The 27,493-nt window shown below is 36.5% G+C and overlaps 1 protein-coding gene across 1 annotated transcript in view; it reads left to right on the top strand.

Moving 5' to 3' along the window:
* The first annotated feature begins 629 nt into the window (after positions 1-629).
* The window catches only part of EFEMP1 (EGF containing fibulin extracellular matrix protein 1), a 143,524-nt gene continuing 116,660 nt past the window's right edge, over positions 630-27,493 (top strand). The window contains exons 1-2 of the mRNA XM_053712027.1: positions 630-802; positions 17,185-17,263. Of these exons, the coding sequence (XP_053568002.1) occupies positions 17,186-17,263 (78 nt within the window). The 5' untranslated portion in view covers positions 630-802; position 17,185. The remainder of the gene's footprint in view (positions 803-17,184; positions 17,264-27,493) is intronic.

Genomic DNA, 27,493 nt, shown 5'->3' with positions numbered 1-27,493 from the left:
ACTATGAATTTCCTGTCCCTATAAGGGAATGATTATGGGGGGGGGGGGGGGTGATATGAAAAACATGCTTTTCATTGAAGCTGTCAATAAGAGCAATACTATAGTTGACAATCATATTTTTTGAGAATCATGTCTGATACATAGAAAACACATAATATAGATGGTACTATTCTTCAAAATGATTTTTTTTGTCTACTTCCACAAATGTGTCTCCTCATATTTTTCCATACATAATTTCAGAGCTATAAAAAAAAATGATTTGCACTTTTCTCCACTATTTTGTTTTATAGACTGTTAGTCATTTCTGCCTTCCTGCATTTTTCAACCATTTAAAACATCCTTTAAATATACCCATATAAGCCAGAATTAAGTTCAGTAACTATGAAAATTAAGAAAGTTGGGAAACTTGATTTATTTGTCTATGTCAAAAAAGGGTTGTAAAATCTACCACACGTTGTGGCATACTAATTGTCAAATAATAGAAATACAACATTGTCAACCTGCCTATGTTTTTTAAAGGAGTAATCAGTATGTAAGTGGGTTAGCATGATCAGTTAGCACATTACAAATAATGGGAGTACAGAAAACAGAAAAAAAAGAGGAGTGTCTTTCTACCCTGTTTGAAATGAAAATTCTCCTTTCAATACAGATCTCACATGCCTGAAGTAGCATAGCATTGATTTCCTTACTGAGTTTTCTGCTTCCTAAGATTTCCTAAATAGCTGGAAAGTTTTGTTTTCCAAACCTGCCTGCCTTACCTCACCTGCTATAAGGAAATAACATTCATTACATTCATTATAAGGTAAATATTTCTCTTTAAGGTTTTTCTTTCCCTTCAGTTTTTACATTCTGTGATTTTTATTTTTTTAGATAACTTATCTATTCTAAAGGGACATGTAAAAAGATCTGGACATATTTTTCTGTTCTTAAAATAAGTGTAAACTAAAGCATACATTTTGTTTGTCAAAGTTTATATTACAAAATGTTGCCCCAGGAGATTTTATATTTCTCCTTGACAGTGATTGTAGCATACATTAATGTATAATAATAAGCATTAATAATAAGCATCATTAATATGTAATAATAAGTTCTTCAGTTGGTGATCTAGAAAATACCTTGCTGTGCAATACTCAGTGGATGAACATTTCAATAAGAAATTCTGAAAAATACTATTTATCACTTTATGCAGTTTTATAAAGTGTTATCAAAGTTAATAAGAGTTTAAAATGGGCTTTCTTACCAGTGAGGCAAATATTTTTAAAATCCTCCTGTAATGTTAATGTTTTAAAACTGATGCATTTCCTGAATATAGACAAAGGGAATGAGGCGATTTCATAATATACAGTATATGCTTTCTGCTATATTTTTATTTGTGTGCAATTGTTGCAATCTTAGGGTTTAAATCCTGTGTTTGGTAAATTGTTTAAAAGGGAGAAAGGTTTTATTAACAGGAATAAAACAGTTAAAGGGACATGAAACCCAATTTTTTTTTTCCTTTTATAATTGTGATCGAGCATTCAATTGTAAACAGCTTTCTAATTTACTTGTTTTATCAGATTTTCCTACTTGAAAAACAGTGATATAAGCTCAGGAGTGTGCACGTGTCTAGAGCACTATATGGCAGGAGTTTTGCAAGAATGTTATCCATTTGCCAGAGCACTACTTCCTCCCATGTAGTTCCCCAGACACCTAGATATTTATTCAACAAAGGATACCATTGGAACAAAACAAATGTGATAATAGTAATAAATTGTAAAGTGTTTTTAAAACTGCTTGCTCTGTCTGAATCACAAAAGATTTTTTTTTTTCGGTTTCATTTTAAGTATGATTATGTAAGAGCAATGTGTGTATGGGGGGTTGTTTTGGCCAAGGAACACAAGATTTGTGCCTTGGGAGGCAGCATTTAAGATTTTATTGGGCAGCAAATTTTGGAGGTGGCTCAATGGCAATGCATATTGATTTTTATAGTATTAATAGATAATTATTGATATGTAGTAATAACATAATAATAATAATAATTATAATAATAATAAAAATAATAATAACAACACTATTAATAATCAGGCAGTGACTTCTTGGCACCTTACTGCTAGCTGTCCAGAAATCCAATGCTGAGGATGACAAGGGGTTAAAACTGTTCTATATATTTTATATAACTGGAGAAACTTATGTATGCATTTTGTGGTTTGTGTGTGTGTATTGTATAAATTATACAGGAGTCAAACGCTTAAAAGAAATGCTGGGGATGACAAGGGGTTAATACTCTTCTATATATTTTATATAACTGGTAGAACATTAATTTAAGAGAATTGCAGCTCCTTTGTATTGGTGTGGCTGGAAGCGGATAATAACTACTCAATTGTGAGAAACTTATGTATGTATTTTGTGGTTTGTGTGTGTGTGTATTGTATAATCTATACAGGAGTTAAACACTAAAAAGAAATGCTGGGGATGAAGATATAGCTGGGATCAGAGATGTCTGGGTCTAGGGCAGCATAAAATGTCACCACTGCTTCTGTCTGTCCATAACAATAATATAGACTTAACTACCCATATTAAAGTAAAAGGTTGATTTGTATTAATTTGATTTTTGTGCATATACTGTACTTACATATACATTAACACATTTAAGATAGTGCAGGAGTAATGGATGTTATTTTAATACTATTTCAATGCCATAGCTGCTTGTGATATAGTATTTGCCCTCTAATAAAATTGTGATGCTTTGACTGTATTAACATCCGTGTGGAGAGAATGACGCCGCACTCCGTGCTCTATGCTGAGGACACTTCTGCAAGAGGTTAGTGTCAAAATGAGTAGAGACAGAAGGTACCTCCTCATCCATGGGATAGCTGTGGTGGCTAATGTGATCACATGCACTTCCCTTTTGCTTGTGGTGTGTGTGTGGCTCTTTTTAGAGTCTATGGGCTCCATGTATGTATATATATATATATATATATGTACTGTGCTGTCATGCCATGCCTCCTACAAACTATACATGACATATTGACATTCATTCACAAACAATCATAATGATTGTCTGTGAATGAATGTCAATGTAATGGTTGTAAATGATGCCTGATGAGCCTGTCACATACCTCCCAATATTTAAAAATTTGAAAGAGAGACACCCCCTCACTGTTGTCAGTCTGCTGAGGCACACCCGAGGATCTCTCACGGCACACTGGTTGAAAAACACTGCTCTAGAGATATCTATGTATCTCTTCAAAAAAGAATACCATGGGAGCAAAGTAAATTTGATAATGGAAGTAAATTGCAAACTGTATGCTCTGTCTGAATCAAAAAAGAAAATGTTTGAGTTTGATATCGCTTTAAGAAGCAGTGGTCATATTATGCTCGTTTGGTGTGATTGACAGATTGCGCAAGAGCAGGGGACTGTTTTGCACAAGGCAATCCTTGTGAAATAGTCATGCTGGCAGCAGGTATATAGTGTCTGATGCCCACTAACTGCAAAGATGAGCAGACAGGTTCCTTTGTATATGGGGCCCTCAATATTAGCTTCCACTTGTCTCCATGATATTGAAAAGATTCCTTTAGCATGCAGGGAATCACTGTAATGCAGATGATAACCAACATGGAGGGAGATGTTTCTGTTAAGGAGAGATATCATGGATGCTTGGGAAGGGGGGATCTCTTTTTATTTAAAAGAGGGACATTTTTCTTTTTTTAAGAGGGTCACATCCATCTCTAATTGGCTAATGATTAACTACTGCCACTAAATAGCAGTCTTTTTTATTGGTGGGTCTTTATCAATGCCATGAAAATACACAATAGGTTATTAGAAGCCATTTTGTAAAGAAGGGAGTTCCTGTGTCCTAAGAGGGGCTCATATCCTTGTGATTGGTAGGTGATTACCCTAAAAATGGCAATAACCAACCTCATAGAATTACTGTATTTGGAATATCTATATTAAAAAAAGCCTTTACAGTTTACACCACACAAAAAATAATACCTCATATTATTCTTTTTAAAATGAGAGATTTCATGTTTCTTTAGATAGCAGGTGAATACAAAAGGCATTGCAGCTAACTACTAAGTGAGTTTAGGGTGCTCAGGCTTATAAATATAGACCGTAGCAGCCCTAAGAGATTTCACTTTTAAATGTGGGGTTACAGACACATAGGGATGTCAGGTGATCAGCATACGCTAGCACAGCAGGTAAAATAACAGAGATATAAATGTTATTAAACTGCTGAAGTTAGGGGTCATAGATCCTGTTTCTGTGAGTAAATAATAAATTCATGGGAAAACTGAGCAAATGTAAAAATTATATTTTATATTTTGTAAAAATCTATTAAAGGGACATTATACACTAATTTTTTCTTTTCATAAATGTTTTCTAGATGATCTATTTATATAGCCCATAAAGTTTTTTTTTAAAAAAAAAAAATGTATAGTTTTGCTTATTTTTAAGTAACATTGCTCGTCTGATTTTCAGACTCTTAACCAAGCCCCAAAGTTTTATGTGAATACCGTCAGCTACCTACTCCAGCTTGCTCCTGTTTGTGTAAAGGGTCTTTTCATATGCAAAAGAAAGGGGAGGGGGGGAGTGTCTTATTTTCCATTTGCAGTGGGCTTTCCAGCCACCTTTTCAACAGAGTTAAACTTAGAACTTCTAAGTAAGTTTGTAAACAGTTTTTTACTGGATTTTTATATCAGTATCTGTGCATCTTATTCTATATAGTAGTGAAAATGAGTGTATACTGTCCCTTTAAGTATTTTATTTTTGGTGTTTGGTGACATCAGAAGTTTATGTAGTTGTAAAATCTATGTAAAAGTTTTGCACAAAGGGAAAGTAAGGATAAACAGTGTTACATAATGGTGTTTTGAGTTTTTGAACTGGTGCTAAATTTAGAACCATAAACTGTTAGTAACATTTTGGAACAGCTTCTTTTTATGATGCAGTTTACAATGTGCACTTGAGAAAATGTGAAAATAGGTAACTTTATATTACATCCTGTATAATACATTTTCCCATTATTTTGAATTTTTCAACACGCTTAAAGGGACATGAAACCCAATTTTTTTTATTTCATGATTTAGAAAGAGCATGTGATTTTAAACAACTTTCCAATTTTCTTCCTTCTCTTGTTATACTTTGCTGAAAGGTTTATCTAGGGAAGCTCAGGAGCAGCAAAAAAACCTAGGTTCTAGCTGCTGATTGGTGGCAGCATATATATAACAATTGTCATTGGCTCACCCATATGTTCAGTTAGAAACAAGTAGTGCATTGCTGCTCCTTTAACAAATGATACCAAGAGTATGAAGCAAACTGAAAAAATAAAAGAATAGAAGTAAACTGTAAAGTTATTTAAAATTGTATGTTCTACCTAAATCATGAAAAAAAATGTTCTACTGAAAAAAAAACATGATTTGTGTATTTCACACATAAACAGTAATTAAATGTGTGCAAAAGACAGGAATTACTTCAATCCAGGGGGGAGGAATATCTCAGTAGTGATTAGGTTAATGTAAGGGAAGGGAAATGAAACCCAAAAAATTCTTTGTGATTCAGGCAGAGCCTTCCATTTTAAAAAAAAAATTCCTATTTACTTCTGTTATCAAATTAGCTTTTTTCCTATTACATTCTGTGTTGAAAAGATACATTGGTAGGGGTCTGTAGTACTACATGGCAGGAAATAGTGCTGCCATCTAGTGCTCTTGCAAATGGATGACATTTATCCGAATCTGCTGCCATATACAGCTCCAGAAATGGGCACACTCCTAAGCATTACATCTCTGCTTTTCAACAAAAGGCACAAAGAGAACAAAGAAAAATTGCTAATAGAAGTAAATTAGAAAGTTGTTTAAAATTGCAAGCTCTATTTGAATCATGAAGGAACACATTTGGGTTGTATATCCTTTTAAGTGGCATAAAAGCCAAAATTAAAATTCCCTGGTTCAAACAGCACATGCAAGAGACTTTTCAAATTACTTCTTTTATCAAATATAATTTATTCTATTAGTGTCATTTGTTGAAAAGCATACCTAGATAGGCTCAGAGTGCACTACTGGAAGCTAGCTAGTGATTGGTGGCTACACACATATGCCTCTTGTCCTTGGATTAACAAATGTGTTTATCTAGATCCCAGCAGTGCTCTTGAGCTGACTATAACTATTTTTTTTAACTTCTATGCAAGAGTTAAACACATTGTTAATGATTATTAATGTGAATAAAGTATTACGGCTATTCTGCTTTGCCAAAAAAACAAAAAACATTTAATTTCTGCTTCTATCTGCATCTGCTTGCTGGGATTTCATATAAATCATCCATACTGAGTTTCTGCCACAGGGCTTAGATATCTGAAAGCTGCTACTCTGCAACTATGCTTTTATACAGAAAAGGACAATCCTAAAGGAGGCTTAAAGGGACATCAAACCCAAACATGTTTCTTTAATGATTGAGATAGAGCATATAATAATTTAAACAACTTTCCAATTTACTTATATTATCCAATTTTCTTCAGTCTCTTGATATCTTTTGTTACAGGAGCAGCAATGCACTATTGGGTAATAGCTAAAGACATAGCGTGAGTCAATGACAAGAGGCATATATATGCAACCACTATTCAGCAGCTATCTCCCAGTAGTGCATTGCTGCTCCGGAGCCTACCTGGGTAAGCTTTCAAACAAAGGATACCAAGATAATTAAGCAAATTAGATAATAGAAGTAAATTAGAAAGTTATTTAAAATTGTATCCTCTTTTTTAATCCTTAAAAAAAAAAAAAAAAAATAGGTTTAATAATACTTATAGATATTTGGAGGCCCATTTATCAAGCTCCGAATGGAGCTTGTGGGCCCGTGTTTCTAAAGACCGCTGCTTCATAACCCTGTTCGTCTGCTCTGATGAGGCAGACAGGGATCGCCACAATTCAACCCGATCGATTACGATCGGGTTGATTGACACCCACCTGCTGGAGGCCGATTGGCCGCGAGTCTGCAGGGGGCGGCGTTGCACCAGCAGCTCACAAGAGCTGAATACGGAGAGTGTATTTCTCGCCGCATTCAGCGATGTCTGTCGGACCTGATCCGCACTGTCGGATCAGGTCCGATAGACATTTGATAAATAGGCCTCTTGGTCAGATTGCTAAAAAATGAACAAAAGCTTAAAATATATCATTGTTTAGAAACAAGCTGACAATATACAAATTTAAAGATACATAATAATATAAAATTCTAAAGAATTAGAACGTTATTATTGCATGAATGCTTGTTATGTGTGAGAAATCAAATATATTTGATACAGTTTTTAGCAAATGTGTCTACATTCAGCAGAATTTTCAGATTTTGGCCTGGCAACAGTGACTAGAAAGAAGCTGAAATTGGATACAGGCCAATACTGTATTCACTATCATAGATCAAAACGACATCTTTATAGACCTGTATAGTGTTATTTATTTTTTTAATTTGAAAAATATTAATGCAAAGCAGTTCATAGTTAAAGTGAATGTTAATTTTTATGCTAAAGTGCCCGGTTTTTAAAAATTCAATTAAAAACAGGGGCACTGTAATTCATCAAAATTTATATTTCACTCATTGTGAAGAAATACTTACCTTTTAAACTTGACAGCAGCTCCAGCTTCCTCCGGTCGTCGCAAGCCATTTCTGATGTCAGAAATGATGGATAGGTCATCCTCCAATCACGGCTTCCCCCCGGGGGAATCAGTGTCTGATTCAAAACCGTGATTGGAGGAAGCCGGATTCCTCATTTTAGGCCCAGGAAGAGGCTTTGCAACGAGTGGAGGAAGCTGGAGCTGCTGTCAAGATTAAAAGGTAATTTTTTTTTTTCACAACAGGAGTGAAATGTAAATTTTGATGAATTAGAGTGCCCCTGTTTTTAATTGAACTTTTACAAACCGGGCACTTTAGCATCAAAATCTACATTCACTTGAAAACCAGGAAGCATTTTCTCTGTATTCTAGTTCTGGCTCCTAATCTTTAATGCAATATTCTGCAAGCATATCTATATAAATTATTCTCTTGTTGTTATACAATCATATAGCTGAATTCTAAGGTAAAGATTACAAGTCGTGCAGCAAATCAGTTGCGAAAACACTGCTCGCATTTGGGGTTGGGTAGCTATTACAAGTTGCAAAACAACTTACTCTGCGCACGTGTTAAGCCGTGTAATCTAAACAGCCAAATCGCGTGCACGTTCAAGTATTCCCAATAGAAGTCAATGGAGAAGACAAATAGAAAAAAATCACAAAAACCCTAATATGTTGTGCAAAGCCCATGAAGTATTCTCCTTGAAAAGTGTACATGAAAATGCGAATATATATGTTTTCATAACAGAATATATTCTATTTATTTCTTAATAATTTTTTCTCTATATATGTAATGATCTTTGGACTGATATATCTACTTATAGCGAGATATGTATATGAATATTTATATACATATATATATATATATATATATATATATAGATATCTCAAGATCTATATACGAATATCGCTTTGATAATCCTTCTGAGATATTGTTTAATGTGCATAACATTGTAATGTAAAATCTTTTCATTATCTCCATTGTTAAACATATGTCTATACATATAAATCTATTGGCTAGATTACGAGTTGTGCGTTAGGGTAAAAAAGCAGCGTTAAGAGACCCTAACGCTGCTTTTTCCCTACCGCTGGTATTACGAGACTTGAAGGTTTAGGGTCACCGCACATTTCTTTGGCCTTACCGCAAAATGACTTACATAAACTTTGCAAAGTCTTTTTTCTATGGGACTTCCATAGCGCCAGTATTATGAGTCTGTCCTGGGAGGCCAAAAAGTGAGCGGTACACCCTACCCTATCATTTAAAAGTCAGTAGTTCTGAGTTTTATGGTACAACGCTGTAGCATAAAACTCTTAACTAAAGTGCTAAAAAGTACACTAACACCCATAACTACCTATTAACCCCTAAACCAAGGCCCTCCCGCATCGCAAACACTATAATAAAATGATTAACCACTGATCTGCCGCTCCGGACACCGCCGCCACCTACATTATATTTATGAACCCCTAAACTGCTGCCCCCAACATCGCCGACAACTACATTATATTTATTAACCCCTAATCTGCCACCCCGACATTGCTGACACCTACATTTTAATTATTAACCCCTAATCTGCCGCTCTGGACACCGCCACCACCTACATTATATGTATTAACCCCTAATCTGCTGCCCCCAACATCGCCAACGCCTACATACTATTTATTAACCCCTAATCTGCTGACCCCAATGTCACCACCACTATATTAAAGTTATTAACCCCTAAACCTAAGTCTAACCCTAACCCTAAAACCCCCTAACTTAAATATAATTAAAATAAATCTAAATAAATATTACTATCATTAACTAAATTATTCCTATTAAAAACTAAATACTTACCTGTAAAATAAACCCTAAGATAGCTACAATATAACTAATAGTTACATTGTAGCTATCTTAGAGTTTATTTTTATTTTACAGGCAAGTTTGTATTTATTTTAACTAGGTAGAATAGTTATTAAATAGTTATTAACTATTTAATAACTACCTAGCTAAAATAAAGACAAAAGTACCTGTAAAATAAAACCTAACCAAAGTTACACGAAAACCTAACACTACACTATAATTAAATAAATTAACTAAATTAAATACAATTACCTAAATTAAATTAAATTAGCTAAAGTACAAAAAAAACCACTAAATTACAGAAAATAATAAACAGATTACAGATATTTAAACTAATTACACCTAATCTAATAGCCCTATTAAAATAAAAAAGCCCCCCTAAAATAAAATAAAACATAGCCTAAACTAAACTACCAATAGCCCTTAAAAGGGCCTTTTGTGGGGCATTGCCCCAAAGTAATCAGCTCTTTTTTACCTGTAAAAAAAAATACAAACAACACCCCCAACAGTAAAACCCACCACCCACACAACCAACCCCCCAAATAAAATACTATCTAAAAAAACCTAAGTTCCCATTGCCCTGAAAAGGGCATTTGGATGGGCATTGCCCTTAAAAGGGCAGTTAGCTCTATTGCAGCCCAAAGTCCTTAACCTAAAAATAAAACCTACCAAATACACCCTTAAAAAACCTAACTCTAACCCCCTGAAGATCGACTTACCGGGAGAAGTCTTCATCCAAGACGGGCCAAAGTCCTCAAAGAAGCCGGGAGAAGTCTTCATCCTAGCCGGACGAAGTGGTCCTCCAGACGGGCAGAAGTATTCATCCAGACGGCATCTTCTATCTTCATCCATCCGGCGCGGAGCGGGTCCATTTTCAAGACATCCGACGTGGAGCATCATCTTCATCCGACGACTAAAGCTAAATGAAGGTACCTTTAAGTGACGTCATTCAGCCAATCGGAATTAAGGTAGAAAAAATCCTATTGGCTGATGCAATCAGCCAATAGGATTGAAGTTCAATCCTATTGGCTGATCCAATCAGCCAATAGGGTTGAGCTTGCATTCTATTGGCTGATTGGAACAGCCAATAGAATGCAAGCTCAATCCTATTGGCTGAATCAGCCAATAGGATTGAGCTTCAAAAGAGCCACTTCGCCCGGCTTGGATGAAGACTTCTCCTGGCTTTATTGAGGACTTTGGCCTGGCTTGGATGAAGACTTCTCCCGGTAAGTCGATCTTCAGGGGGTTAGTGTTAGGTTTTTTTAAGGGTGTATTGGGTGGGTTTATTTTTAGGTTAGGGACTTTGGGCTGAAAAAGAGCTAACTGCCCTTTTAAGGGCAATGCCCATCCAAATGCCTTTTTCAGGGCAATGGGGAGCTTAGGTTTTTTAGATAGTATTTTATTTGGGGGTTGGTTGTGTGGGTGGTGGGTTTTACTTTTGGGGGGTTGTTTGCATTTTTTTTACAGGTAAATGAGCTGATTACTTTGGGGCAATGCCCTGCAAAAGGCCCTTTTAAGGGCTATTGGTAGTTTAGTTTTGGCTAGGTTTTTTTTTATTTTGGGGGGGCTTTTTTATTTTAATAGGGCTATTAGATTAGGTGTAATTAGTTTAAATATCTGTAATTTGTTTATCATTTTCTGTAATTTACTGTTGTTTTTTTTTTTGTACTTTAGCTAATTTAATTTAATGTAGGTAATTGTATTTAATTTAATTAATTTATTTAATTATAGTGTAGTGTTAGGTGTTTGTGTAACTTAGGTTAGGTTTTATTTTACAAGTACTTTTTCTTTATTTTAGCTAGGTAGTTATTAAATAGTTAATAACTATTTAAGAACTATTCTACCTAGTTAAAATAAATACAAACTTGCCTGTAAAATAAATATAAACCCTAATATAGCTACAATGTAACTATTAGTTATATTGTAGCTATCTTAGGGTTTATTTTACAGGTAAGTATTTAGTTTTAAATAGGAATAATTTAGTTAATGATAGTAATATTTATTTAGTTAGGGGGGTGTTAGGGTTAGGGTTAGACTTAGGTTTAGGGGTTAATAAATTTAATATAGTGTTGGTGATGTTGGGGGTGGCAGATTAGGGGTTAATAAATGTAGGTAGGTTGCGGCGACATTGGGGGCAGCAGATTAGGGGTTAATAAATAGTATGTAGGTGTCAGCGATGTTGGGGGCAGCAGATTAGGGGTTAATACATATAATCTAGGTGGTGGCAGATTAGGGGTTAATAATTATAATGTAGGTGTCAGTGATGTCGGCGGTGGCAGATTAGGGGTTAATAAGTGTAAGATTAGGGGTGTTTAGACTCGGGGTTCAAGTTAGGGTGTTAGGTGTAGACATAAATTTTATTTCCCCATAGGAATCAATTGGGCTGCGTTAAGGAGCTTTACACTGCTTTTTGGCAGGTGTTAGACTTTTCTCAGCCGACTCTCCCCGTTGATTCCTATGGGGAAATTGTGCACGAGCACGTACGACCAGCTCACCGCTGACTTAAGCAGCGCTGGTATTGGAGTGCGGTAATGAGCAAAATTTTGCTCAACGCTCACTTCTTGCCTTTTAACGACGGGTTTCTGAAAACTCGTAATACCAGCGCTGCATATAAGTTAGCGGTGAGAGAAAACTGCTCGTTAGCACCGCATAGCCTCTAATGCAAAACTCGTAATCTGGGCCTATGTATGTGTATGTATGTCAATGTAAAATCCCTGCATCTGCTTTTTTTTCTCTAACACCCGAGATCTCGTATCTTTGATCCCTTTTGTGTGCAATATTTTTTTTAACTATTTTTTATTAGACAGGGTTAATATGCGTTAGTGTACTTTGTAATGTATTTTTGAAGTCTCGTTAAACTTTTTTTGCGCAAAACTGTTAGCTACAGCTCTTCAAGCACGGAAAGGATTGTTGCATAAAAGGCAAATGCGTGCTTGCAATTGCGATTTTTTAAAACTTGCTGGGTAATGGAAATTTATTGTGAAAAGACCACATCGTGCGCGGAAAACTCATAGCATGCTACTTGTAATCTTGCACTAAATATTCTAAGGAGCTCGTAAATTTCAAATACAATCTGTCATAGACATTTTAAAAGTTTCACCTTTCTTCCCTTATTTTCATCATTATGTATATATTAACAAAAGTGATATGTACTTTATTGTTAAAGAGACAGTAAGTCACTTGAGATTTTAACCTCTTTGTTACCTAGAATTTCTGAGAAAAACTTGCCCAAAGAAGAATTTTTTGCATTTTTGCTATCACTCTGATTAAACAGAAATAGATTTTGATTTTTTTTATTTACCTATGAAAACAAGATATATTTTTTTAAGTAGACAACCCAAGGTATTGATCTAGGCCCCTATTTGACCTCCAGATACGATCATCTTGAAAAACCTTTCTCACAAACTTTGGTTTCTCACTGAAATTATTAACACTTTACTATTGCAGTAATATGACAAATGGCTATAATAGCTTTTCTGTGATCCCCTTTGTTTGGAAATAGCAGATATGCATGACTTTACCATTGCTTTTTGGCAATTATAATGACTCTAATTTCATCTGCACACTTTACGTTAAATTCATGGCAATAATGACTCTAATTTCATCTGCACACTTTACGTTAAATTCATGGCAATAATGACTCTAATTTCATCTGCACACTTTACGTTAAATTCATGGCAATGAAGGGGTTAATCCTTTAGCTTGTAATGTTAATTTTTGATGCAGAGTAGAGATTACCCTCCCACCTGACACCTCCCACTCCCTGATCCCTCCCAAACAGCTCTTTTCCCTCTTAACTCTCCGCTAGTCACCACCATCTTAGATATAGAAGGCCTGCCAGTATGCAGTTTAGGACTTTTTTATTATGATTATTATTATTATTATTATTATTATTATTATTATTGTCTTCACAGTGTAGTGATCACTCCTCAACCCTCGGACCACTTTGATCCCCTCCCAAACAGCTCTTTAACCTTCCCCCTCTCACTATTGGTGGCCATCTTAGGTACTGGCAGCAGTCTGCCAGTACCCAGATTATTTTTATTTATTTTTTAGTCATTATTTGTATTTATTTTATTTATTTTTTTCTGTTGTGTAGTGGTGCCCCCAACCTTCGCCTTTTCCCGCATTCATTAATTATGCCCCCCCTTCCAATTCCTCTTTTTTCCATAGGGTAACGTTCATCCCTCTCCCTCCCTTAAAATAATCTGCAGAGTATTGCCATTAATCTGCAGTTGTGTTAGGTACACAACATATGATATTTCGCACATCAACACAAACCACAAGTGATGCAGAAAAACAAGAATTACCACCGCAGCACTTTAAAATCACACTTGCAAAACAGTTTATGCAAATGTTTGTAAGTACAGAATATCCTCATGTCTGTTTCGTTATGGCATAGAATGAAAGATATCTCAGCGATCCTGCAGGCGCAAATGCAGGGCTGGCTATGGGCATTCTAGTACAGTCTAGAGCACTGGTTTTCAAACCAGTCTTCAGGCCTCCCCAACAGGTCAGATTTTCAGGATTACCTTGGACGAGAGCAGGTAAAATAACCAGGTTTATTAATCAGTTGATTATTTCATCTGTGCAGCAGTTCAGATCTGGATTCTTCACCTATGAGTCATAACGACTTTATTGTCCCTGGGAAGTATCTCGACTTGCAGTAGTGTCTCATTGATGAGGTTGTTTTGCTTTTAACTGTTTTTTAAGTTGTTAGCTTGTTTTTTTGTTGTATATATTAGTGTGGACTGGTTTATGGAGGGAAGTTTTTCTTATTTGTTTTGTTCTGTAATGTTTTGAAGACATTATCGTGATGCTGGTAGCCTTAAGTATGGCTCATTCTATGTGCCAAGGAGCAACTAGTTAGGAGATAAATGCAACTCCAGTGATTTCAAGTCACAGAAGTGACAAGGAACAGGTACAAATCTTTTTGAGTAATCTTTTTGCAATCTGTTTACCACAAGAAATGAGTTGCATTAGTTGCTACTCCCCCAGACTTTACCAAAGCATCATGGGAATCCCTTACTTTGAATCTACAACCTCCCGGTCCTATATTTGAACAGCACAAAGTTAAAAGAAATGTATACGCCATCATTTTTACATTATTTAGTCAATCACAAAAATCGTAACTTAAGATGCCCCTAGAATAATAACAACACTACATGTAATACAGTTAGTTTAAAGAGGATATGTGTACATATATGTTATACAATGCTTTACTAATAAGTACACAGATTCCCTATATATTCATTTTCACAATACTTTTCAAGCAAACTATTATAGCAAATAACACTGTTGTTTCTATCTCTGAGTGTGCCAGGGATGCCCATGTTACTAATTATAAATCTTCCAGGGAACGTTGGTAAAGTTGTATGGGGAAAAAATAAATGCAAAGTGCAAATAAGTTATACAGAGTGAAGGAAATAGTAAACTGATGACACATGCTGAAATGAGTAGAAGGGAGTCAAAAAGAGCTAAGTCAAAATGAAATTTCCAGCTTATAAATTTCCTGCTTTCATTTGTGAAGCTGAATGTTTGTGTCTTAGTATCAGCAAATGTAATAAACATAAGCTTTAAGGTCATGTCAGGTTCTGTTGACGCGTTTCATTGTAGTGTGTATGTGTGTTCATTTCACCATGGCATTTTAAACCATAAAAAACAACTCCTAAAAGAGTTAATTATATTTATATATATATATATCTCCATAAGCAGCTGGGAAGTGGGGTCAAGATTTATAGTTTAAAGAAGTGAAAATCCTGTAAAAAAAACAACAAAAAAACGTTTTTTTGCATAGAAACTCACAGTCACCATTTTTGTTTACAAGCCAAACCAAAATGGAACAGGGCCTTTAACAAACAAGAGAAATAAATATGGCTTAAGAGAATATTTGTGAAAGTTTCAAAACGCCCATATGCCGATAAACAGTGCACAGTCTACCCATCTAGATAACATTATAGATGCATTTAGATGGGTTAGCAGTGGTGCGGATGGAAACGGATTGCAAAAGTTAGCTCTGAAAGCCACGATTATGCAATCTCCCGTAAAAGCACAATTTTAATAATGCCTGTACTGTTTGTGAAAATCAAATGTGAAATATGAAATCATGCCATTTGTAGATGTTGTCCTATAGACGTCTGTCAATGCTGTCAAGATACATATGGCATTCCTATAGATACTGAGTGTTGAGGGTGTCTTTTGATGATAATAGGTGAGTGACACATATAAATAAGTTTTGTCCTTTCCGAGTGAACAAAGGAATTCCATGAATAGAGCTATCCTGTAACATTAAGAGGTTTGAATAGGCTATTGCATGTTTCAGGAGACCTCCCAGTTTCTGTTTAAAAAAAAATGGCAGTTAACACATGAAAAGTCCTTTTGTGAAGCTTTTTGGTTAAAAAACGTGTTCATGGCTAGTTTTTAACTACCTATACGATATTGCATTGTGATCACTGGATAAATTTGGCTCCTATTTCAGCTTATATGAAAAATTCATTTTCGGGAGCCGATAGATCGGGATTGACACCAAAGTTTGTGGTCGGCTACTCAATAGAAGAAGGGACTTGGGAATTATTATTTCAGATGGTTTAAAATTTAGTACACAATGCAGCAGTGCAGCCAGTAAGGCCAGTCGAATACTTGGTTGCATTGGAAGAGGTATTAGTAGCAGAAATTGCAAGGTTCTTATGCCACTTTACAGATCATTAGTTAGACCAAATCTGGAATACTGTGTACAGTTCTGGAGACCATATCTTCAGAAAGATAAAAAATAAACTAGAATCTGTCCAAAGGAGGGCTACTAAAATGGTACATGGTCTAAAATATAAAATGTGCAAGGAAAGACTCTATGATCTAAATATGTATAGTTTAGAGGATAGAAGGGAAAGAGGTGACATGATAGAAACCTTCAAATATATGAAGGGACTTAATAAAGTAGGAGCTTAAAGCATTTTTCACACAAAAATAATAAAATTAATGCCAAAGCAATCTAAAGTTAGAGGGAAATTTGAGGAAGCATTTTTTTTACAAAAAGGGTGGTGGATTCATGGAATAAACTTCTATTTGAGGTGATAAACACAAATACTGTAAAGGAATTCAAAAATGCCTGGCACATGCATAAGGCTATCCTAAGGAAAAAGTAACATGTAATATGGGTAGACTTGATAGGCCTTTTGGGTTCTTATCTACCATCAAATTCTATGTTTCTATGTTTCAATATTCATGCTGGCTTCAAATTTCACAAAATTCTGTCAAACTCCTATCATATGGTACTATATACATTGGCTTTATACAACATATTTTTTTTTTAAATAAAAAGTGACAAATCCATAAAAATAAAAAAAATTATTGGGCAGTTTAAAGCACTGTTTTTCAAACTTAACCTCGGGCCTCCCTAACAGGCCAGATTTCGATGTTATCTGACTTAGAGCACAGGTGAAATAATTAGCTGATTAGTAAACATCGTTATTTTACCTGCTCTCACCTAAGGTAATCCTGAAAATCTGACCTGTTAGGGAGGCCTAAGAACAGTTTTATGTATTTATGTGTATATATGTTCGTATATATGTCTGTAAATACATATTTTACAGCACTAAATCTGAATATTCAACCCTTTAGTGTTTGGACAATTTTTTTTCTACAACAAACTTAACAATGTCATAAACTTGTTGGTTAAATTGATTATTGAAGTGTCTGACATTGCTTTTACTATTTTACTATTTTATTGCAGAAGTATGTTGGATTAAAATAACATATTATTTATTTTAAAATTTCAGAATGTGGAGGATTCTTTGCTTTGCTGCTTTGTTTAATTTAATATCTGCACAAGAGGGCGAGGAAACAATAACATACACGGTAAGAGTCTGACTTCCAGTTATTAGCATTTTTATGAGTGTAATTTATGTTATACTAAGTGAATGTCTATTATAAAGATAAAACAAACCTATTCATAAAAATTGCATTATAAAAGCTTAGCATAAATATCTGTAATTTTGTTAGCAATATGTGTAGGATTTGCTATGTCAAAGCAGTCCAGAGAAACACTCCTTGAAATACATGTTTAGGGCCCGATTACAAGTGGAGCGATATTTAACGCGTCGGGTAGCGTGTGTGTTACAAGTTGAAAGGAAAAAGTTATCACTCGCACACAAACCCCGAAGCGCATAGAAAGCCGAAGTTAGAATATCGTACTCGTTATCATATTCCCCCCATAGAAGTCAATGGAGCAAAAAGATTTTGGTACAATATCTATACCTATATCTCCATATGATTATTTATAGGTATAAATATATACAGATATATATATATATAGGAATATCTATTTCTAAATACATAGAGCATATTCTGCTATGTGCAAAACATTGGAATGTGAAATATTTACAGTAAATTCATAGCTAAAACCTTTATTAAATATGAATATTGAAAAATATGCTTTAATATGTTTTTCTCGACTTGACTGCAAAGGGCTCCAATGCACTTAAATAAATGTCTATATATGTGTGCATATGTATTTATGTGTTTATATGTGTGTATATATGTCAGTGAAACGTATGTTGGATCAAGTCCCATAGAGGTCTGGCAAATACACTTCAAATATCAGCATTTCTGTTTTTGGGAATTTGGGTTTAGACACTAAAGTGCTGTATGACCTCCAGATGTTAGAGCGCCCTAGGCTTTCACTTGAGCAAAAAAGTTTTCATTTCAACTTGTAATATTTTTTTCGAATTTCCAGAGAGTCTTAAGTACATTCCTTAGAATTCAGAATCTCCCACATCCTAAACAGTAATTGGTTGATATGTGCAGAAGCTCATTAATCACATAACAAAGAAAATAGATTATGGTAATGCTTTTGCAATGCAGTGGTTAATAAGCATATATTTTAAAAGATGACTGTATTGTTCCTTTAAATACATTTGCAAAAGCAATGCCTTTGTATACATAATCTCCGTAGCTTGTAGGATTTCTGAGAGGCTGCCTGAGTGCTTAATGGAACATTAAAGGTTTAATTAATCACTTCAATATCAAGAGGAGACCTGGAATGCATAGATGCAATTGAAATTCACAGGTTTGTTCATTTATATTTCTGATGAAATTACTTTGTATTTGCAGCCTCCATTCTGCTACTGTAATCTCAGTTACTTTTAATGGGCTGAAACAGTCAATAGGGGGCGTTAGTTAGTACCCAGCTGTAGGCAGACTGGAGGCAGCAAATGCAGGGCAAAATTAAAATGTACTAAAATACATGAATAAAGCATTGTATTGCAGTATACTGCAGTTGTTCTATGGACATTGAAATGCCTAATTCAATTTAATGCACAACTTCAATGTCCCTGTTTGGATGGGCAATAATTAAAGAATTCCTGAATTATGGTTTGTCTTTGGGAGAATTGAGGACAGGCAGAGATAAGTCCATGGGTGGAACTGTATGGTCCTGGGTCTGTCTAGGTAGTCTGAGGCATAGCTAGGCATACTAGGCCTGGCTAGATGATCCCTTGTGTGAAGGAACAGCAGGGGCATTTTCACCATCACCCTCAGCCCAATGAGCGCTAATTGGAACTTAAACAGATTGGGTTGCATTAATCAACTGTGAACCCCTCTGATAACTGCCACTGTTTGCAATCATCTTTAAAGGGACATGCTAACCATATTCTAAATCACTTGAAAGTGATAACTAAAAAGTTGTCAAGTAAATATCACGGGCCCGATCCGATATGCAGCGTCGCCCGCAAAAGCCGGCAACGCCGAATTTTATGCGGGTTTGGTATCCTATATACGGCGTAACCTAGAAGTTACACTCGTATATTTCTGCCTTTGCCCGTAGTTATTTGGGCCATAGACAGGTATACCAAACTCGCGCAGTTTGGTATCCAATATACAGCGTAAGAACTTACGTGGCGAAAATGGAGAAATCTTACTCCATTTTCACCTCGCCACAAAATGCAGCCGTAGTAAGCCTTACGCTGTGTATTGAACTCCCTAAACTACCTGCAAAATAAAACCTAACACCTAACGCATGCGCAATATCTATCTACCTGTCAACCGCGAACTGCTAAATAAAACCTAAAACGTCGCAACCTACATTACATACCCCCTAATGTGAGCCCCTTACACCGCCGCCATCTACATTACATCTTCATTACATACCCCCTAATGTGAGCTCCTACCCCGCCGCCAGCTATATTAAAATTATTAACCCCTAATTTAATCCCCCTAGATTATATTAGGGTTAATATAGTTAATATTGTTATTATATTATATATATATATTAAGTATAATAACCCTATCTAACTCTAACACCCCTAACTAAATTCTTATTAAAATAAATCTAATTGATATTAATATTATTAATTAAATTATTTCTATTTAAATCTAAATACTTACCTATAAAATAAACCCTAAGATAGCTACAATGTAATTAATAATTACATTGTAGCTATTTTAGGGTTTATATTTATTTTACAGGTAACTTGGTATTTATTTTAACTAGGTACAATAGCTATTAAATAGTTAATAACTATTTAATAGTTACCTTGTTAAAATAATTACAAATTTACCTGTAAAATAAATCATAACCTAAGTTACAAATACACCTACACTATCAATAAATTAAATAAACTACAAATATCTAAACTAAAATACAATTAAATAAACTAAACTAAATTACAAAAAAACAAACACTAAATTACAAAAAATAAAAAAAGATTACAAGAATTTTAAGCAAATTACACCTATTCTAAGCCCCCTAATAAAATAACAAAGCCCCCCAAAATAAAAAGAAATTCCCTACCCTAAACTAAATTACAAAAGTTAACAGCTCTATTACCAGCCCTTAAAAGGGATTTTTGCGGGGCATGCCCCAAAGAAATGAGATCTTTTGCCTGTAAAAAAACACACGATACCACCCCCCAACATTACAACCCACCACCCACATACCCCTACTCTAAACCCACCCAAACCCCTCTTTAAAACCTAACACTAAGCCCCAGAAGATCTCCCTACCTTGAGTCGACTTCTTCTTTGCCGCTTGGATGAAGACATCGCCCGGATTGGATGAAGAGTTCGGCCCGGCTGGGTGAAGACGACTCAAGGTAGGGAGATCTTCTGGGGCTTAGTGTTAGGTTTTTTTAAGGGGAGTTTGGGTGGGTTTAGAGTAGGGGTATGTGGGTGGTGGGTTGTAATGTTGGGGGGTGGTATTGTGGTTTTTTTTACAGGCAAAAGAGCTGATTTCTTTGGGGCATGCCCCGCAAAAAGCCCTTTTAAGGTCTGGTAATAGAGCTGTTAACTTTTGTAATTTAGTTTAGGGTAGGGATTTTTTTTTATTTTGGGGGGCTTTGTTATTTTATTAGGGGGCTTAGAATAGGTGTAATTAGCTTAAAATTCTTGTAATCTTTTTTATTTTTTGTAATTTAGTGTTTGGTTTTTTTGTAATTTAGTTTAGTGTATTTAATTGTATTTTAGTTTAGATATTTGTAGTTTATTTAATTTATTGATAGTGTAGGTGTATTTGTAACTTAGGTTAGGATTTATTTTACAGGTAAATTGGTAATTATTTTAACAAGGTAGCTATTAAATAGTTATTAACTATTTAATAGCTATTGTATCTAGTTCAAATAAATACCAAGTTACCGGTAAAATAAATATAAACCCTAAAATATCTACAATGTAATTATTAATTACATTGTAGCTATCTTAGGGTTTATTTTATAGGTAAGTATTTAGATTTAAATAGGAACATTTTAATTAATAATATTAATTAGATTTATTTTAATAAGAATTTAGTTAGGGGTGTTAGAGTTAGATAGGGTTATTATACTTAATATATATATATAATATAATAACTATATTAACTATGTTAACCCTAATATAATTAGGGTTTATATAGTTAATATATATAATATAATAACTATATTAACTATATTAACCCTAATATAATTAGGGTTAATATAGTTAATATAGGTGGCGGCAGTGTAGGGGGGTCAGATTAGGGGTTAATCTATTTAATATAGGTTGCGGCGGTGTAGGGGGATTAGATTAGGGGGTAATACATTTATTATAGGTGGTGGCGGTATAGGGGGATTTAGATTATAGGCAAAAGAGCTGATTTCTTTGTGACAATGCCCGCCAAAAGCCCTTTTAAGGGCTGGTAAAAGAGCTGGTTACTTTGGGGCAAAGCACCGCAAAAAGCCCTTTTAAGGGTTGGCAATAGAGCTGTTTACTTTGGGGTAATGCCACGCAAAAAGCCCTTTTCAGGGCTATTTGTAGGGTTAGACTTAGGTTTAGTGGTAGGGATAGTTTAGTATTTTAGGGGTTAATTAATTTAATATAGGTGGCGGCGGTGTGGGGGGATTAGATTAGGGGTTAATTAATTTAATATAGGTGGCGGCGGGGTAGGGGGATTAAATTAGGGGTTAATAATTTTAATATAGCTGGCTGCGGGGTTGGAGGATTAAATTAGGGGTTAATAATTTTAATATAGCTGGCGGCGGGGTAGGAGCTCACATTAGGGTGTAGTTAATGTAGCTGGCGGCGGGGTAAGATTTCACATTAGGGGGTAGTTAATGTAGCTGGCTGCGGGGTAGGATTTCACATTAGGGGGTAGTTAATGTAGCTGGCGGCGGGGTAGGAGATCACATTAGGGGGTAGGTAATGTAGGTGGCGGCGGTGTAAGGGGCTCATATTAGGGGGGTAGTTAATGTAGGTGGCGGCGGGGTCCGGGAGTGGCGGTTTAGGGGTTAATAACTTTATTAGGTGCGGCGGGGTCCGGGAGCGGCAATTAGGGGTTAATACATTTTTTATCATTAGTAGAGTGAGGGGGGATAGCGGATAGAGGGGTATACGTGTCGGGCTCGTGGAATTTCACTAAATTTGCAAGACTTCGTAGGAAACCTCCTTGAACTGTGGAGAGAAATAAAGTGTCTGTTCCTGCACATGCCATATGCATGCTCCATTGCAAGTCCTGGGACAAGCATCCTAATTGGGATGTGGCTACTGAGTAAATTATGAGGTAAAATACCTTTTTTTTTATATAGAGATGTTTATGTGATATTTTCTAGTCAGCTTTTTACAGATAATGCTGCATCACTTTTACATGATTTAACATTTGGGTATAAAATCCCTTTAAGGTAAAAAGTACCATTTCATATTATTCTCATGAAACTAAAACTAAGTGTTGTGAGTAAGAAATATTGAGTGTGTTTAACCCCTTCAATGCGCATGACGAAGTGTTCTCATAATGCACATCGCTACCTATAGGCACATAACGAGCCCTTCTCGTCATGCAAGAGGATCATCGATCAAACAATGTTTTCGGCGGTCCCCCTCGCTACAGGCCGGAGTTCTCACTATTATGACCTTCTCCTGCAGGCCGCCACCAGCTGTTAAAAAAAGAAGCCCTATAAACAGACCAGGTTAAATATTAGTGTAGGATTCTAATCACGCCAGTTTTCAAATGCAAAAACCTTAAACTGCTTATTAAAGAGGATCCCTTGTATGCAGGCACAGACTGGCTCAGGGCATTGGATTGTAGCCCCCCAACTCACAGCCTCACTGACCTCTCTGTGGGATATGCCCAGCAGCATTTCCAAATGTGCACCATTTTTACTTTTATTTATTGCATTTTTGTGGGGGCACTTGGATACTTATGCAACTCTCTCCACACCTCTCCTAGAATAATCACAGTTTGTCCTATCCTTGGCACCCAAGCTCAGAGTACTGTTCTCTCTTCTCTCCCCCTTGCCTATCATCTTATCATGTGAAACAGCACACTATGTGCCGGTGAAATCAGCATCTTACACAACAACTTACTTACTGATACTTGACTTTAAAAGAGAAGCCATTGCAGTCATCCCTGACAGAAACTGTTTGCTTTTCCTTCCTTAAAGGGATATGAAACCCAATTTTTTTCTTTCATGTTTCATATAGAGTATAGAATTTTACAAAAAACTTTCCAATTTACTTCAATTAGCACATTTTCTTAATTCCTTTGGCATTTTTTGTTGAAGGAGCAGGAGCTAGCTGAACACATTGGGTAAACCAATAACAAGCGGCATATGTGTATAGCCACTAATCAGCAGCTAGCTCTCAGTAATGTATTGCTGCTCCTAATCCTACCTAGGTATTATTTTCAACAAAAGATATCAAGAGAACAAATTAGATAATAGAAGTAAATTAGAAAGTTGTTTAAAATTGTACGCTCTATCTAAAGCATGAAATACTTTTTTGGGGTTTCATGTCACATTAAGCTTGGGCTGATGTGATAATGTGTGCTGTTGTGGAAGGCTGGTCAGATGTCATACCCCTAGGGTCTGAATTATCAAGCTCCGAATGGAGCTTGATGCCCATGTTTCCGCGCCATTGACACTCCTTGCTAGCGGCCGATTGGTCACGAATCTGCAAGGGGCAACATTGCACAAGCAGTTCACAAGAATTGCTTGTGCAATGATTGTTGTCAGCATTTATTGATGTGCGGCGGACATGATATGCTACATTGTATCATGTCCGCTCGCACTTTCTTAAATCGGCCCCCTAGCCTCTACGTTTTGCTTTGACCAATGACACCTCTCTCTCTTTCTCCTGCTGCTTATGAACTTGGTGAGTCATGTCTTCTCAGTTCTAACCACCTTGTTCATATGTTTGTTTGTTTTTTTAAATCCTTGTTTTCCAGGGGCAAACAACATATTATTTTTCATTTATATAAACATGTGTTACATCTGTTTGTATATGCTATGAAAGGGATATATATATATATATATATATATATATATATATATATATATATATATATATATAAATCCTCATATAGTAGTACCCCAAACCTATTATTTATAATTCATTGAAAGAACGGACATAAAGTTTCCTAGTCTTTAAACTGGTCTTTTGTGGTCCTATTCCAGCCTTGTCTGGATATGTATATATGTCACATGATACAGGGTAGACATAATATTTAGAATGCTGCTATCATGTATATAAAGAGCACCATTTGAACATGTTTCATATTTTTTGCATGAAAAGCTATTAAAACATGAGAACTGCTTTGTAAAGAGCTGCAGGGACAGGATGAAATCCAATAAAATAATGAGTAGTTACTATTCTTTTGAAGTTTTGCACATCAGTTTAATGTTGCTTTAAATTAAAGTTAAGACTAACAGTAAGTACATGTTTGTGTACAACTGATACCTAGGTATATTTTGCTCATTGACTGATAAAGACAACTGCTACAGAAAAAGTTAATTTAAACAGTGCAGGGACATAGATTTTCTGGGGGGGGGGAAAGAATTTTCACTTTATGAAATGTTCCCATTTATAGTTAAATAATCTGGGCTGTTTCAGGCAGCCAACTGGGCTATGGTGCATGTGCAGGAAGTCAATTGGCACCTTGCTGCCCCTACAGACCCTTGAACCAATCAGTGAGGCTGTAATATAACAAAACATAATAATGACCAATGTAAAACTTTGGTCTTTCATGTGCAAAATACACCAGTCTGTAAAGGGATAAAGCACAATTGTTTTAGTAATTTCCCTTTAACTGTATTCTAAGGAAGAAGTAAAGCCTAAGCGGCTAAAGTGCGGACGGACATGATACGATACGATGTAGCATATCATGTCCGCCACACATCGATAAATGCATTTATCATTGCACAAGCAGTTCTGGTGAAATGTTTGTGCAATGCCGCCCGATTGTATAGGATCAGGCAGATTGAAGGCCGCAGCCTCAGAGGCAGCGGACAAGTTATGGAGACCGCTGCTTTATAACTACTATTTCCAGTGAGCCTGAAGGCTCGGGCGGAAACAGGGGCATCAAGCTCCATTCGGCCCTAATGCCACAATTTGAACATCTGTACCATATACTAATGGGTTTTATTATTTTACTTTTTTTTAAAAAATACAGATGATTAAAGATATCTTAAACTTAAGTTGTAGTATAAAATATGTCTTTTGATGTTGAATGAAGGCAAAAATGTAATTCTTGCAACTATAAAAAGTTCAGCTTATAGGAGATTTTGAAAAAATAGTAACACTAACTAGCTCCGACTAATTTTTACAGTGATTATGAGAAATGATAATAGAATTCAGGGATAATAGGATTATTTAGGCGTTTGCCAGTTATTATGAGTATTGGCAGAAAAACAGATATCATTTGACTAGAGAAGCTTAAACCTAGGAAACATGTTTTTGCTTCAGAGAAAATATATTTTCAAGTAGCCAAGTGGACAAAGATTGTAGAACTTTGTAAGGTTGTTGACCTTGCATATTAAAGGAGAGAACAGTTTCTCTCTGCCCCTGATTAGCTAGCACTTTGGAGCATGGCTCAAGCACTATAGCCTCTAAATGACTGCAGTGCCCCCTTTCTTTTTTCGAGAAAAATAAAAAAAAGGTGAATGAAAAAAAAGAAGCATATTTTCAGTGTAATTCAGTACACATAGGGACAGTGATGTGCTAAAATAATACATCACCTAATACTTATATTGAAAAGCCTTTACAAATACACCCTTCTTATCTTTTGGGTCTGCAAGGTTCTTTGCATTTACAAATTACAAAAGAACATAATGGAAGTTTGTGTTTTTGTACAGTAGTTAAAGGGACATTTGTCTTTCGCGATTCAGATGCAGCATGCAATATTAGACAATATTCTAATATACTTCTGCTATCAAATTTGCTTTGTTCTCTTGGTATCCTGGAAAAGCATATTAGGTAGGCCCAATAGCAACAATGAACTACTGGGAGCTAGATGATGATTGGTAGCTGCATACTTTATATATGTCTATTGCTATTGGTTTGTTTACCTGATGTGTTCCTCTAGTTTCCAGTAGTGCATTGCAGCTCCTTCAACAAATGATACATGACAGGAAATAGTACTGCCATCTAGTGCTCTTGCTAATGTATAACATTGTTGCAAAACTGATGCCATATAATGCTACAGACATGTGCACACTCCTGAGCTTACATCCCTTCTTTTCAACAAAGGATAATAAGAAAATGAAAAAAAAATTATAATAGAAGTAAATTAGAAAGTTGTTTAAAATGATATGTTCTATCTGAATCATGAAAGACAAAGTTTAGGTTTTATCTCCCTTTAATGTCTTTCAATAAAGGCTAGCCCGGCGGACGCATGGAGAGAGGGCTATTTGACCCCCACTTTATGGGAGCGATGGTAGGCTCCGCTGTGGGTGTGGAGAGTGATGGGAGGAGATAAATACTCCTCCCCTGCTGAGAGCTGTCAGTGCAGAGTTGTGAGCAGCACGGAAGGGGGAAGTTTTGTACTCACCTGAAGTATCTTACCTTGAGTCGGATGGAAGCCCTGCTGTCGGAGTTGCTGGCAGTCGCCAGGCAGAACGGCGAAGACTGGATCCGGGAGCGGCTGAGCGGAGGTGTGGCGGCAGTTGGAGTTCCGGTTGAGGAGTCGTCGAGGAGCGGGAACAGAGGACGGCCAGCCAGGAGGTCGCGGCCACCGGAGCGCCTGAGTCCGGAGATCGACACCGCCAGGTCCAGAAGAGGGAGCGCGGGGGCCTGGGCAGCCAGCGGATGCAGCGGTGAGGCCAGATGGCGGGAGAAGTCGTCGAGGAGGAGGTGGGGCCGAGTCGCGGCCTAACACGGCGCCGGTGGCTGACGTCATTGGCGGACGGCGTCAGGAGGAACCGGGCGCTGGAAGAGGCAGACGGAGATCGTTGAGGAGCGGGACCGGCGACGTGGACGAAGGGAATGCTGCGGGAAGCAGGAGGGGTGTGGTGGCTACGGAAGCCAGGAGGAGTGGCGCTGGGGAACAGCAGGAGGACATCACGGATCCACCATTAGAGTTGGAGGCCAGTGGGAACTTTGAAGAGGAGGACCCATTGGAAGGAACATCGTCGGGTTCAGCTACGGTTGGCCAGGTAGGGGGTATGTCTACCCTGGTGCAGCTTCTTCAAATGTTGTCTCCCCAACGGAGTGCAGTAGGGGCGGGACAAGGGGAACGGGAGGGAGGGCGGGGGGCAGAAAGGGGGGAAAGGGGTGTTTTGACTATGTCTTCTTCACAGTCTGTAGGTGCAGGTAGGAGGGGCTCATCACCCGCAGTCAGGGTAGGAGGTTCCGGCGGTCGCCGGAGGTCGA

The sequence above is a fragment of the Bombina bombina genome, chromosome 4 (genome assembly GCF_027579735.1).
Source record: "Bombina bombina isolate aBomBom1 chromosome 4, aBomBom1.pri, whole genome shotgun sequence".
Lineage (NCBI taxonomy): Eukaryota > Metazoa > Chordata > Amphibia > Anura > Bombinatoridae > Bombina > Bombina bombina.
This window is presented reverse-complemented; position numbering and strand designations above follow the sequence as displayed.